The sequence below is a fragment of the Astatotilapia calliptera genome, chromosome 14 (genome assembly GCF_964374335.1).
Source record: "Astatotilapia calliptera chromosome 14, fAstCal68.1, whole genome shotgun sequence".
NCBI classification, from domain to species: Eukaryota; Metazoa; Chordata; class Actinopteri; order Cichliformes; family Cichlidae; genus Astatotilapia; species Astatotilapia calliptera.
The window spans coordinates 875,878-889,357 of record NC_137435.1 but is presented as its reverse complement, the minus strand read 5'-3'; the positions used below and the strand labels follow the sequence as shown (position 1 = coordinate 889,357).

Genomic DNA, 13,480 nt, shown 5'->3' with positions numbered 1-13,480 from the left:
TCTCAGTCTGCTGGTTCTGGGCCCGAGGCTCTTCAAACTGAAGAAGCTGTTGGACAGATGGGTGGAGTCTCTGTGATGCAGAGAGCTTTCTGGATGAGGCGGATGCAGCAGATGTCCTGGAGGGAGGGAAGAGAAGTACCCACGATCCTCTCCACTGCTCTCACTACCTGTTGTAGCTGTTTCCAGCAGGAACCAGTGCAGGATACCACACATGCAGCTGCTGAGGATGCTCTCCACAGTGCCTCTGTAGAAGGTGCTCATAATGGGGTTGAGGCTCTCGCTCAACCATCCAGATCCCTCAGGTCATCTGGATCCGGTCTTTTATCAGTTCCCAGAGTCAGAACCAGACACGGAGAAGCTGCATTCAGCTTTTATGCTCCTTATATCTGGAACAAACTCCCAGAAAGCCTCAGATCAGCTGAAACACTCAGTTTATTTAAATCCAGGTTGAAGACTCACCTGTTCTCAGCTGCATTTGAATAAAGCACCAAATCCACACTTTAAGCTTAAATTTCAAAACTTACATTTAACTACTGATTTTATCTGTTTTGATTTTATATCCTGTTTTGTTTGTTTGTTAATTAGTTTATTTGCTTGTTTTAATCAATTTTAAATCCTGCTTTTTATTTGTTCTTGTTTCTAATGTCTCTGTAAAGCACTTTGAATCACCTTGTTGTTGAATTGTGCTGTACAAATAAACTTGCCTTGCCTAAACTCTCTGTGAATATCAGACTTCACAGCAGCTGCTTTACAGCATCCTTCATTTTGATCTGGGGAATGAAACATGGAGTAACAGAGTTTGTAGCATCACCTTCAACCTGCTGAGTTTTTGATGGCGATATTGTTTGCAGTTGATGGAGGACGTCCTGCTGCACTTCCTGCTTCTTCTTACCAATCATCGGCAATCTGCGGGACGCTCAGGTGAGCGTCTCAGGTGAGCCCTGGGCTTCAGATCACTGAGTGAAGAGAAGACAGGACACAAGCCAGCGTTTCAACTCTTTTACTTTTTCTTCCAGCAGCCGCTCATACAAAACTAGTCAGTTACAAAGGATCAATGTCATCTGCTCATTTGGCACTCAGCGTGACCCCTGACCCCGTCCACCCACCCCCACCTGAACTCTCTGCACCCACCAAAGAATACAAAACAGAAACGTGCTCATCTTTAATGGTTTAAAAAAAAAAAAAAGAGAGAGAAGCCCTTCAGCTCCATCAAGACTTCAAATTAAACTTTAACAGCTGATGATGATGATGATGATGAAGGCCAGGAATCACTGAGGACGCAGAAATGTAAAAAAAAAAAAAAAAAAAAAAAAAAGAGGAAACAGCAGGAATGTTATTATTATCTAAACCAGGGGTGTCAAACTCAAACACACAGTGGGCAAAAATTCAAAACAGGAACAAAGTCGCGGGCTAACGTTAATATTTATTGAAACATATTTATTCCTCCAGATATGAGAATGAATCTTTTCTTATGGACACGTTTTGCTGAAAAACTGAATATGGAACAAGCCGAGCTTAATACTAAACAATATATATATTAGCTGTATAATACCAGTAGGCCAGCTCTGATAGTAATTTGGTATGGCTTTGCGGGCCAAATGTAATTAGGCTGCGGGCCAAATTTGGCCCACGGGCCAGAGTTTGACACCTATGATCTAAACCAATCACCTAAACCTCCAAAGGCTGCAGTTCCTCCACCGTCCAGCAGAGGCAGCAGACTCCCGTGATAAAATGAACACGTCTGCAGCCTGATACACTGTTGGTCTGTGTGGATCATTTCCCTTCATGACACCTGCATTTTACGCTCACATGGTTTGAATTCGATTCACTTTTATTTATTTAGCACCAAATCACAACAACAGCCGTCTCAAGTCGCTTTATATTGTAAGCTAAAGGTAGTAATACAGTTATTAGGGGCGTGGCCTCTTACCTCCGGTAACTCCAGTCATTGAACTGGACCTGGGTTTGTGCTGCTGGCAGACATGACAGGGAGAGAGCACTGCAATCTGTCAATCACAGGTAGCCCCGCCCTAACCCCTAACCTGCTTCCTGTGACTCTGACGGCACCATCATCTCCAAAATGATGATCAGCCAATCAGGAAAGTGTTAGTGAGCACAGAGACCAGGTGAGTGTCTCAGATTTTTGAGTTGCCACCCCCTGCTGGACATTAGACAGAATGCAGGTTTAAGGAGCTACACCTTTATTTTACATCCAGCCTGTGAGCTGCAGTCTGGTTCTAACGCCACCCAACCTCATTGTTTCTTTGCAGGTGTTCAGGTAGAGGAACTGCAGAGTAACTACACCAACACGTTGGATGTTTGTGGGCGTGTCCTCAGTTTGTCCCCGCCCTCACATCTTCTTCAGCATCTATCATACATACGACCCCCAGAGTGAATCATGACATTACTGAGGCTCAGTGCGAGTACGGCTTTTCTAACAGCGACCCACCAGCGCTCAGCGTCGTTCAGACTGCCTGTGATCTGAGCACAGTGTGAACACAGCGTGCCGCTGCACTCAGGCTAACCACTGACAGAGCTTAGCATGGAGAAAAAACACGTGTGTTGAGGAACCAGACATCTGGACGGCCTGCAGGAGCTACAGCATCACCGATCCAACACAGATGACCTGCAAACAGAAGCCGTGCAGCTCCTTTGGAACGCTGAAGCAGAGTGTGAAGGTGAGCTCAGACCAAGCACGTGCACGCCCACCTTCAGTCTCAGCTTCAGGCTCAGGCTCCTGCAGGGGCGTAGCAGCGAGCTGCAGTTTCTGATGGTTTCAGCCTGAAGGCTTCGTGTGGACCTCTGCTGCACTGACGAAGCGATCAAAACATTAAAAAGATCCAGATTTGGAAACCACCTCACGCATTTCCTGTAACTCTGACAGTATTCGCAGCATGAAGGCAGTTTCTGCATTAAATATGTTTACGTTGCAGACAGAAAACAGCTGACTGTGAGGAGTGAAGGGTCAGGGTGGATTTTGTCCCCGAAAGCTTGAACTCGCTCACTGATTGGTTCAGCTTGGCCCAATCGTGGAAGTTTCTCTACATAGAGATGGGGCTCTAACCTCGCTGCTAAATGGCTGTCGGCTCTACAGCCACCTGCCTCACCTGCTTCCTGTGGACCACAGGTGACGTTCTAACTCTGACTCCAGCGTGATTTTTATAAATCAATAATTATTAAAAGTACCACAGTCAGAGCTCTGTGACCACAGTAAATTCACATTTGGTCTGAATGCACCAGCATCTGACATCACAGGCCATAAAGCTCGTCCAATCACACGGCTCCTCGCTCCTTGAGAGTGACCAGGTGAGTCTCCTGATCCGAATTCAGGTAGAAATCCTTCCTGACCAATCGGGTTCTAAAGACTGCAGTCCCCACGAGCCTCGGCAGCTCCGACTTTCAGACTGGAAGACCAGGATGACACCAGCAGCTATACTAGAGGAAGTTTATGTCCCATGATCCTCAGCTGCTGGGAGAAGTCTGACTCAACACCTCCTTATATTTGAGCGGGTTCTGGTTTCTCCTGCATTCCCAACACATGCAGGTCGGCTGGACTTTGATTAACCTGTGGAAAGTTCTCACGAGGATAAACCAGGGGTAACTTCCACCTGCCCGGGGCAAAGACGTGCTGCTGACAGAAACCTGCGTCACAGCGACCGTCGGTGCTCCTCAGTATCACCTCAGAGGGTAATACCAGGTACATGTCACGCTTTCAGGGGTGGAGGGTTACCTGCACACCCAGAGGGACCGTCAGGTAGGAAGTGATGTGTTCAGATATGTGTTCACTTCAGATATGAATGAAGAGACGCGTGTCACGCTCTGAGCTACCGAAATACATACGAATCATGATTTTGGACTTTTGGAAAGTTCTGACAGTCTGGAGTTTTGGAGCCAATAAAAAATCACTTTTAACTATTTTATTCAAACTGGGCTTCATAAACGGTCACAAATACAAAGACAGATTTCTGTCAAACAGCAGCTCAGGCCGACACTCACGCTAGCAGCAAAGGAAAAGTCCCTCATCTCATTTCTTTCCATAAAGCTCCTTTTAGATTTTCCTCGGCCTCTGGGAGATCACTGTGAGGCCGGTGAGATTTAAATGAACTATATTAATAAACATCATCATCATCGCGTGGAGCGCACCGGACTGAACCGACAGAGTCGTGTTCGGCCCGGCAGCGTGCAGCCTGCCTTCATCTGAACCTTTGCAACAGTTCAGATGATGAGCAGGCCGCTGTGTTTGGAACGCAGCGCACAAATACGGATTAAACACCGCCGTCGCCTTCAGCGGTGTCGGGATGCGAGGCGATGTTCAGCTCAGACATTGTGACCTTCAGGGCCTCACATCCACCCTGGATCTGTAACTGGAAGCTCAACATAAACATCCTTTGCCCCGGGCCACGTGACTATGGTTGAACCTGTGAAAGCTTTCTTTGTTCCAGCTGCAGAGAAACGACTCGGCCATGCGATCTGTAAAAAAGCTCAGATTAAGCCTCTGAGTTCAAACACTTCCAGGAGGTTTCCTGTGGTGACGACTGTCGCGCCGTCCTGTAGCTGAAGGTTCAGTTTTTGGTGATCTGCTGGTGTTTGGAAGAAACGTCTCCAGGTTACAAACCCGTTTGTCAGACGAGTGAAAACATTCATACGTTCATTAAACCTTCGCCTTTCGTGTCTTTGCATATATGAGATCCTTCCCGTCTGTCTAGTGCTTCTTGTTGATTCGTCTGGACCTCCTCAGACCACGCCTCCTGCGGCTCTGAGTGGACATCCAGGACCGCAGGAAATACTTGTCGGGGCTCCTTCTACGGTTCTGGTTCTCGCGGTCGAACTGTCTCTGCAGCTTCAGGGCGAGCGCTCGATCCTGCCGCTCCTGCTGAATCTGGCAGATGTACCGTTCGTCCAGCGCTTCCTGGTTGACGGGCCGGCCCCTCTTCAGATCCAAGTCGCGGCTCGAGTCCAGATGTTTGGTCTTCTGCTTCCTCTTCTTGCCCCTCCGTGAGGTAGTCTGGTTGTGGATGCTACTGTCGGACTCCTTCCTGGGACTCTGAGAGTCCTTTGGCACTAACTTACAGGACTGCACCCCAGAGTTCTTGGTGTAGGGCGAGAACGACTGTTTCCGACTGAACAGCGCCCCCGTGCTGCAGGACTCAGGAGTGCCGGCCGGCGGCTCAAAGCCTCCCTTGAAGGTCGACTCGCTGCTGTAGCGGACCGCAGGGACGCGGATCTTCACCGACTGCTTCTGGAAGCTGTCCGTGTCGCCGGCTGGAGAGTCGAACAGCAGCCTCCTCTTGTTTGCTGACGTCACTGCGTCTCCTGCCGGGGACTGGCGCGTCTTTGCACCCTCGCCACCCATGCCGAGCTTGTTGTGGTTTACCTCGGAGACGGGGCTCGTCAGCGTGGCCTTGGAGTTCACCTTGAGGCTCTGGCGGTCCAGCTCGATCTGCCTCCACTTCTGCAGGACGGCAGGGCTGGCCTCGTAGCTGGTGGCCTTCTGCAGACCGCGGGTCAGGTTCCGGGGCGTGGACTTCACGATGGTGGGCTCCATCAGGCGGCCGTCCGGGAGGCGCTTGGGTGGCGTGCATGGCGAGCAGACGATGGGCTTGAAGTGGTTGAGCTCCTCGGAGATGCTGTCGTTGCTCTCGGGGCTGATGGAGCGCTCCGGGCGGGGAGGAGGCATGCACAGGAGAGCCGAGGAAGATGATGTCAGCACAGCTCGCCAGGTGAGCCTCCGATCGGGAGCGGTGATGGGGGCGGAGATAGAGCGGCTGTTCTCAGAGGAGAGGAGGATTCCTGCCGCATAGCTGTGGCTGATGCCAACCTGGCGGAGGACACAAGAACACAAGTCAGCAACCACACAGCTGTTTAACACAGGTGAAATATAAGAATAAACGCCATCACCAGGCCCCGTTTTATACACTTGTATGGATTTTTTCTGTAAAACCCGACACTTCCTTCTGATGGATGCTGTGCTGTTTCCATGCAGAGACTGGACTCTACACAGCTGGACCTGTGAGCATGTTTGAGTAGAAGGCGACTCCTTTAAGAGTTGTGATGTTTCACCAGGTATTTGAGCTGTAGTGGGGTGGTATCCACACGATGTGTCAGGCAGACAAGGAGGCAGAGGTTTGTCACTCTAATGCCTGCCTGATGGTGCAAGCTCACAGTGAAAGTTCAGGATGTGGACCCCAAAGCACTCTATAGACCAGGGGTGGGGAACTACAGGCCTCGAGGGCCGGTGTCCTGCAGGGTTTAGATCTCACCCTGGGTCAGCACACCTGAATCACATGATTAGTTCATTACCAGGCCTCTGGAGAACTACAAGACATGTTGAGGAGGTCCTTTAACCATTTGAGTCAGCTGTGATGAACCAAGGACACATCTAAAACCTGCAGGACACCGGCCCTCGAGGCCTGGAGTTTGACACCCCTGCTATAGAGCCTTTTCCATTAATACCTGTTTGAATCGACTGGTTTTCCATTACAGACCAGTGCATTGTCATCAGGGCAATTTGTCTGCGCGTCTCACAACGTAATAGACCCTGTGCATGAGAAAATGCTAACTTCCTGTTTTAAGACCGGATGTGGGGTTTAGAGCTGCCACAAACGATTATTTTGATAGTCGACTAGTCACCGATTATTTTTGCGATTAGTCGACTAATCAAATCATCATCCATTGGACGTACAGCGTACAGCTTATTGCACCAGCAGCATCTGCTCTTATATAACTATCATTAGCTTACAGCTTTAAGTGTTTAAGGTGCTAACTAAAAATAAAGACAAGATGATAGTTTATTAAAGTTTAATGAAGTTTGCAGATTGTTTCGGTGAAGTTTAATAAACTCCTTGCTATCTAAAATATAACAGGACACCGGAGTAAATTCTCGAGCATCTCACACTTCTGATAATCAGCTGTCTGCTTGACATTTATTCAGCTGTGCAAAAACTATAACTTTAATCTCAGCCAAACAGATTTACTCAGGAACAAATAAAATACTGAAAAAAGCCAAACAATAACATTTTAAGTTATCTAAGTGACTCATATATCATGTTTAACCTGAGTAGCGAAAGACGCGATTTGCCGGGAGTCCGGTGTTCTCACGGCTCTAGTGAGCCTAGCCCCCGGCTAACTATCGAGCTAGTGGGTAACAGACGTCTCTGAAAACGTCGGAGCGCTTTTGAAAATATGTGGTGTCCTGATAAACTGAGCAGATATTTGAGGTTTACACAGCTACATTCTCGCCTGAAAATATGTTAATCGTTTATTTTGTGACCCAGAAAGAATAATAAGAGTAATATTAAAACTAACTAGCTGCCGCCATTGTTGGAAGCTGTGCTATGAATTCTGGGACACAGCTTCTTCTTCTTCGGGGTTTAACGGCAGCTGACATCCTTGCACATGCAGTGCTGCCATCTTCTGTTTCAGTCCGTTATTACACTCTTAAATCCTGCTACTTATTCCTGCGTCTTTTGGGATCTTACAAAGCTTCAAACGACGCGTCGACTATTAAATCAGTCGTCGACGATTTTGATGGTCGACGTAATCGTGACTAGTCGACTAATCGTGGCAGCCCTAGTGGGGTTGTACGTTTCCGGTAGCTTTATTTTGCGGTCAATCGCTACTGCGAAGGTGGACTCAAAAATCATGTCCAAAACACGAAAACGGAAAGATGGCGTTAAGTTACAAAGAGCAGAGGTGGGAACACTCACCACTGCTGTGTCATAAAAAAAAAAAATCAGATGATCAGTTTTGACGTTTGAAGCGTGCAGATCGATTGGTTGTTTACGTCACTCAACACAAGCAGAACTGCATCACTGCAGCAGAAGCACATCTCTGTATACAGACAGTTCTTATGATTTAAACAGGCAAATGTCTCAAACTGCAGGTGAACAACAGTCAAAGCCAGATGTTTCCCCGTTATGTCCATACCAGTACACACCCACACAGCATGTCAACAAACTATGAAAAAAAAGCCACAAAAAAATAAATGAATGATTGCTGGTAAGGGTTTCTATACGTTAGTATTCACGAAGGGTATGTTGTGACTTGCCTTCAAAATTACAGCGGTCCCTCGCTATAACTCCCTAACTCGCTATAACGCGGTTCACCTTTCGCAGATTTTTTGTGTGCAATTTTGCATGCTTTTTTATTTTTACAGCACATTGCGTTCGGCTGCAGACCATTGTTGATCTCCTCCGTGCCGTCTCTCCTGTACAGTACAGAATCGCTACATCGATCGCTGATTCATTGATTCATTAATGATTGATTGATGTTGGATTCTCTCTCAGCTGCTCTATTCTCATGTTCTGGACCCGAAAACACGGTTTGATCTTTGGTTTCATCCTATAATACTGGAATTATTTTTCTACGAAGGTTTGAACTTTGAGAGTTTAAGCAAGAGAGAAAAGTGTGAAAATGTTCCTGCCTGTCTGAGAAAAGTGTATAAAGTGTAGTGAGGGGCTTAAAACATCTCAAATAATTGTAAAAAATAAAGCTGGGCACTTCACGGATTTCACCTGTTGCTGGTTATTTTTAGAACACCGGCGATAAACGAGGGGCCGCTGTATACAAACACTCAAAATAAAACATTTGAATCCTTTCTCTCTTTTGCTTTGAGGCGTGGGGGAAATATCGACACGTCGACGAACATCATCTACAGATATATTCAGTAAATTCCCACGACATCTTGAGAAATGTAAATCGCCGCTTGATTCATCCATTTGGTTGACTTGTTTTGGAAAACCCGACCGTAAACAAGACGTGAATATCACACCGGAAACGAGGCGCCCTACAGGAGTTTCCCCACCGGAAGTAGCACACGGTGCACAGAGTCTATTGACATGTGACACGAACACTAAGACAAAGGTGCACGTCGAAGCAAATATATGCCTGCAGCTCACTCTGTGGCTTTTCGTCACACTCGGGGAACGCAGCGTTGTTTTTGTAGCCATCTCCTTTGATGTAGCGTTTCAAAAATGGCGGTTTTGATTTTACTGAACGAGAAGCTCTCACGACTCATCCAGTGACGCTACTGACCAGCCAATCATGTAGTCTGATGAAGTCACATTTTATTACCTGCTCGGACCGCTTGGAACCCGACCAGGTACTATGACCTAAAGGTAACCCTGAAAACTGGGGCTAATCGTGCCGAGCAGGTTCTAATGGCAGAGGGGCTTAACGATCCTTCTCCCCGCAGACTGAACCTGGATGGCTCCTGAAGCATACAGTAATCTGATTACACTCTCTAACACAGCCTGATAAAACACTATTTCTTCTGAAGTTCCCACAGACGGGAGTCTTGATCACATGACATGACTGTCTCACGTACCCGGTCCATCACGGCTGCCGGCTGGGTGACAAGTTTCATCTTTCCTCCTCCATCCTCCACAGGATCAGTGCAGCTCCTGCTCCTCTGACAACTCCTAAAGAATAAACACAGAGGTCAGAGGTCACACCCCTGTAGTCTGTGGTACGTTCACTGTCTGCAAAAGGAATAGGACAGGGTGGTTGTGCTCACCCAGCGGATGAGTTTTTGGTTTTCCTGATAAAGGCTGAGATGTTTCGGATCCTCCTGCTGATCGGCTCCTCGTTCTCGGAGTCAGACAGGACGCCCTGAGGAGGGACAACAGCTAGTTAAGACAGCTGCTGCAGGATGAAAACATTCAGCCTGTCATCACTCACCGGATCTTCATCACGACGGACTGACTCGTCTTTACAGTTCAGAGAGCTCCTCCTCTTCACCTCCTCTCTGTCGTCACACAGCAGCAGCTGAAACACGGAGGGGTTAAAGTTTATTTCAAGGGCTAAAACACAAAGATTCTCCTGTCTCCACGAGACGACGCAGCATCTACGAGGGTATATCGAGACTCACAGTGGAAACTTTGAGAGAGAGGTGACTGCTTAGAGAGAAAACTTAATGTAAACTTAATGTAAACTCAAATTAAAGCCAAAGTTCTCAAGTTTGATATCGGCAGCCTGCAGAGCTCTGCTTTTCTTCCTCAGCAATAAAACACTCAGCAGGCTCGGTCGGCTGTGACGAGCTTAACCACTCACAGGTGATCACAGGTTTACCTGCAGCTCTCTGACTCACCTTGTGTTTCCCGCTCGGGCCTGAAGGAGCGTCGGCAGACTTCGGGATGAGCACCGGAGAGACGAAGAACTCTAAAGGAACACAGCCAAAGAGAAAACAGTCAAAGAAGCCACGCCCCTAATAATTTAAAGGCTTAATACAATTTAAACAGGTGACTTTGACTACTAAAATTCTACTGTTCACTTCCTGTCTTAAAACTTTGTAATAACGAGCTCGGTGCACGTGCAGTAAACCTGTGAGCTCACAGCTCGGGCACGGTTTGCTCCACTCTTGGCTATCTGTGATGTCAGAGAGACATGACAGAAGCCCAGCATCAGACAAACTGTGAATCACACAAAGCTGCTCAGATACAGCCTAAAAGGAAAAATGCTAAAGGTGTCAGTATTGGGTCAATGAATAAAACATGATCACCATCAGCACCTTCTGACTTCATCCAACACACATAAAGCCACTGAGTCTCACCCGAGCTTTCTTATGTAAGAACTGCTGTTCACAGTGGTCAGTGCAAGTCAAAGAGTACTTACAGTATTTATGGTTCTCCTGCTGTGTCCTGCTCTAAGTACTAGTAATCAGAGGTGTGGACTCGAGTCAGACTCGAGTCATTAATTTTATGACTTTAGACTTGACTTGAAAAAATGTTCTCAGACTTCTGACTTGACTTGGACTTTTACACCAATGACTTGGGACTTGAATTGGACTTGAACCGGTTTACTTGAAAAGACTTGATATTTTACCCCAAATATAAAATTTAACATGCATATTATATAGAGATTGAAAATGTGACGTCATTCACGGGTAGAACCGCAAAGGATTCTGGGAACTCGTGGCAAGCGGTACTAGCGCACGCAGGCTTTCAATTGAAATCAGTCACACAGCGATAAAAAGAAACACAAAAATGTCAAGAAGCTGTTGTATTATTAACTGCAATAGCCGGTCGCATGACAGCCACGGGAAGCCGACGGGTAAAGAGATCGGTTGTTATCGGATTACGTCGTTGAAGAGAAATTGTTCAAGCCATGTTTCCGAAGTAACAAAGAGGCGACTGGATTGCAGCCATTCAAAGATCAAATATAACGTCCCAGAACCCTCCAGCTCACAGGTTAGTCTGCTCCAAGCATTTACACGAAGGTCAGTCTGCTGTTGTAGTTAATGCGTCATTTTCATAACATAATTAGTGATATAGGTTACAAGCAAGTCTGGTGCTGAACAGAAATGGTCGCGCTATGCTCCTTTATTTATTGTGCATAAATAGTGAATTGTCCTGACACAATATTGCGTTTCGCTTCTGTTATTATGGTACATTGACAAAAACATATACTTTTATTCACAGGATAAAACAGGTTTGTATCACTAATTGCCCAGTGCGATTACAGCATCCAGTATTATTGTCACTGCTACATTTCTGTGATGCTACCAGAAATTATTTCCACTGCTAATTAATTACCGTTGAGCTTAAAGGTCCTATTAATAAACGGTTAAGGAATGTGTATTTATGACGACAATTTGTGAGACTGGTAAACTTATGATACGTACGATGGTCTTTCGTTCTACACGGTGCATTTCAAGGTCCTGCACCCATCCGTCGGTAAACTGTACCTGGGCTTGTTGCAGTGACCTGAAGTTACTAAACTTCATGAGTGTATGCACTCACTCCAAGAACCGTATGATTATAAATATGCATATAAATATGCTACGATGAGATAGCTGACTTCATCTAACTAGCAAATGTTGTCCAGGCTACGTTGGTGATACAGTTTTTTTTAATGTGTATGATATTTTTGTCATGCGATTTTAAAGCTGGTCCTACAAGCGCATCCAAGAATAACATGCAGCTTATCTCAGAACTGTCGGTGAAAATTATTCTTGGAGCTAGGTTTAATTGAGCTGCATTTTAAAGAGGTGCAATTTCACAATTTGTGTATATTTTCTAAGTTCACTATTTTGTCATGTGTTGAGAAAAACACAGATTAAAAAATTACATGGTCTAATATTTACATTTAGCATAACTGCAACATTATTTTTTCGTTTTTTGTTTTTTTTTAAAGACTCGAAAGGACTTGAAATTCAAAGTTTCAGACTTGTGACTTGACTCGGACTTTTACACCAGTGACTTGAGACTCGACTCTGACTTGCCTGACATTACTTGAGACTTGACTTGAGACTTGAGGATAAAGACTTGAGACTTACTTGAGACTTGCAAAACAATGACTTGGTCCCACCTCTGCTAGTAATAACCCCCTTGGGCTTTTCCAGCCAGTCACTGCTAACAGAGTCCACGCAGTAATACCTCCAGTACTACTAGTACTGCAGTAACTCAACTCCTCCTCCAGCTGTACATGTCTGGACACATTCCCCATCTGCAGACCTGAGCAGTGCCACATGACATGTGACCCTGCTGCCTATACCTGTGATCAGGTGAGGTCACTGTGAGCAGTCACGTGTCCTCTGAGGGCTGTTTCCATGGTTTTCTCATTGATTTGTGTCCACACGTTGACCTGTGATTGAGCCTGTAGCTCCATACAAAACTCCATAAAGAAAAGCGGGGATTTTTACGCCTGCAGCTACCACACTTCATAAATGTTTTTCACATAAAACTAACCTTTAACATTCTTAAAACCGCGCGCTGCTCACGTTAAACTTTATTAAAGTTGATTTCATTTAAATTCCCGCTGTTTTCTGCCGTTAAACAAACACCCTGCAGCGGTGTGATACAGCGATATCTGCACGGGCGATTCCCCGAGAAGCTCACCGACCTCTCCGGCTGTCGCAGTCCCTCCCGCCCGGCCTACTGCTGCTACTCTCGTGGTCGCTCCTCCCGCGGAGCCGCTCCTCGCTGCCGGAGTGTCTGGGGGCTAGGCAGAGCGGACAGGCCAGGTGTCTGCCGGCCGGGCTGCCTCCGGTCTCCGCGCACGCCATGCACTTCTTGGATTCGTACTCGGGTGGGCTGGACCCGGACCGGCACCGAGCTGCGAGCCCGGCCCGGGACGTGCCGGCGGCCGTGGCGCTGGCCGGTCTCCCAGGCCGTTCGGCAGACCCTGCGGTCGCCATCTTCCCTGGTGAGTCTTCTCTCTCCGGTCCGCTCTCAAAACAAACCCCGCCCTGCCGCCGCCGAAACAGCGCGAGCGCAGAGGAGTGGACGCGCGTGCAGCCCGCCAACCGGAGCCGCTGAATCACAGCGGCGCGAGCCTCCTCTGACGTCAGGTGTCGACTTCAAAATAAAACTAAGTCGTTGCATTTTATTGTGCATTTCCAAATTTAGAAAATAAAAAATAACTTGATGGTAGTCTGTAAAATAAACAAACATGTAAAATATGTAGCAAAATGTGCTTTGAAAATCAAAGCTGCTAAATATGTCTCTTTCTGTTGGGGCTGAGTTTGTGATTTTTAGTGTGT

The 13,480-nt window shown here is 46.8% G+C and overlaps 1 protein-coding gene across 1 annotated transcript; it reads right to left on the bottom strand.

Annotated features, from left to right (window-relative positions):
* Positions 1-984: 984 nt before the first annotated feature.
* rnf169 (ring finger protein 169) lies at positions 985-13,402 on the bottom strand. The gene is made up of 6 exons (XM_026192890.2): positions 12,841-13,402; positions 10,088-10,158; positions 9,679-9,765; positions 9,515-9,609; positions 9,326-9,419; positions 985-5,818 (listed from the first exon to the last, which is right to left on the bottom strand). The coding sequence occupies exons 1-6, from the start codon at positions 13,133-13,135 to the stop codon at positions 4,703-4,705; spliced, it is 1,758 nt and encodes a 585-aa protein (XP_026048675.1). The 5' UTR covers positions 13,136-13,402; the 3' UTR covers positions 985-4,702.
* Positions 13,403-13,480: the final 78 nt, after the last annotated feature.

Bases quoted from the DNA above. Each gene is read 5' to 3' on its own strand.
- rnf169 (XM_026192890.2), bottom strand. From the start codon at position 13,135: ATGGCGACCGCAGGGTCTGCCGAACGGCCTGGGAGACCGGCCAGCGCC. The intron at 10,159-12,840 runs GTCGGTGAGCTT...GTGTTCCTTTAG, and splicing joins GGACTGCGACAGCCGGAGAG to AGTTCTTCGTCTCTCCGGTG. The intron at 9,420-9,514 runs GTGAGCACAACC...TTTATTCTTTAG, and splicing joins ACCAAAAACTCATCCGCTGG to GAGTTGTCAGAGGAGCAGGA.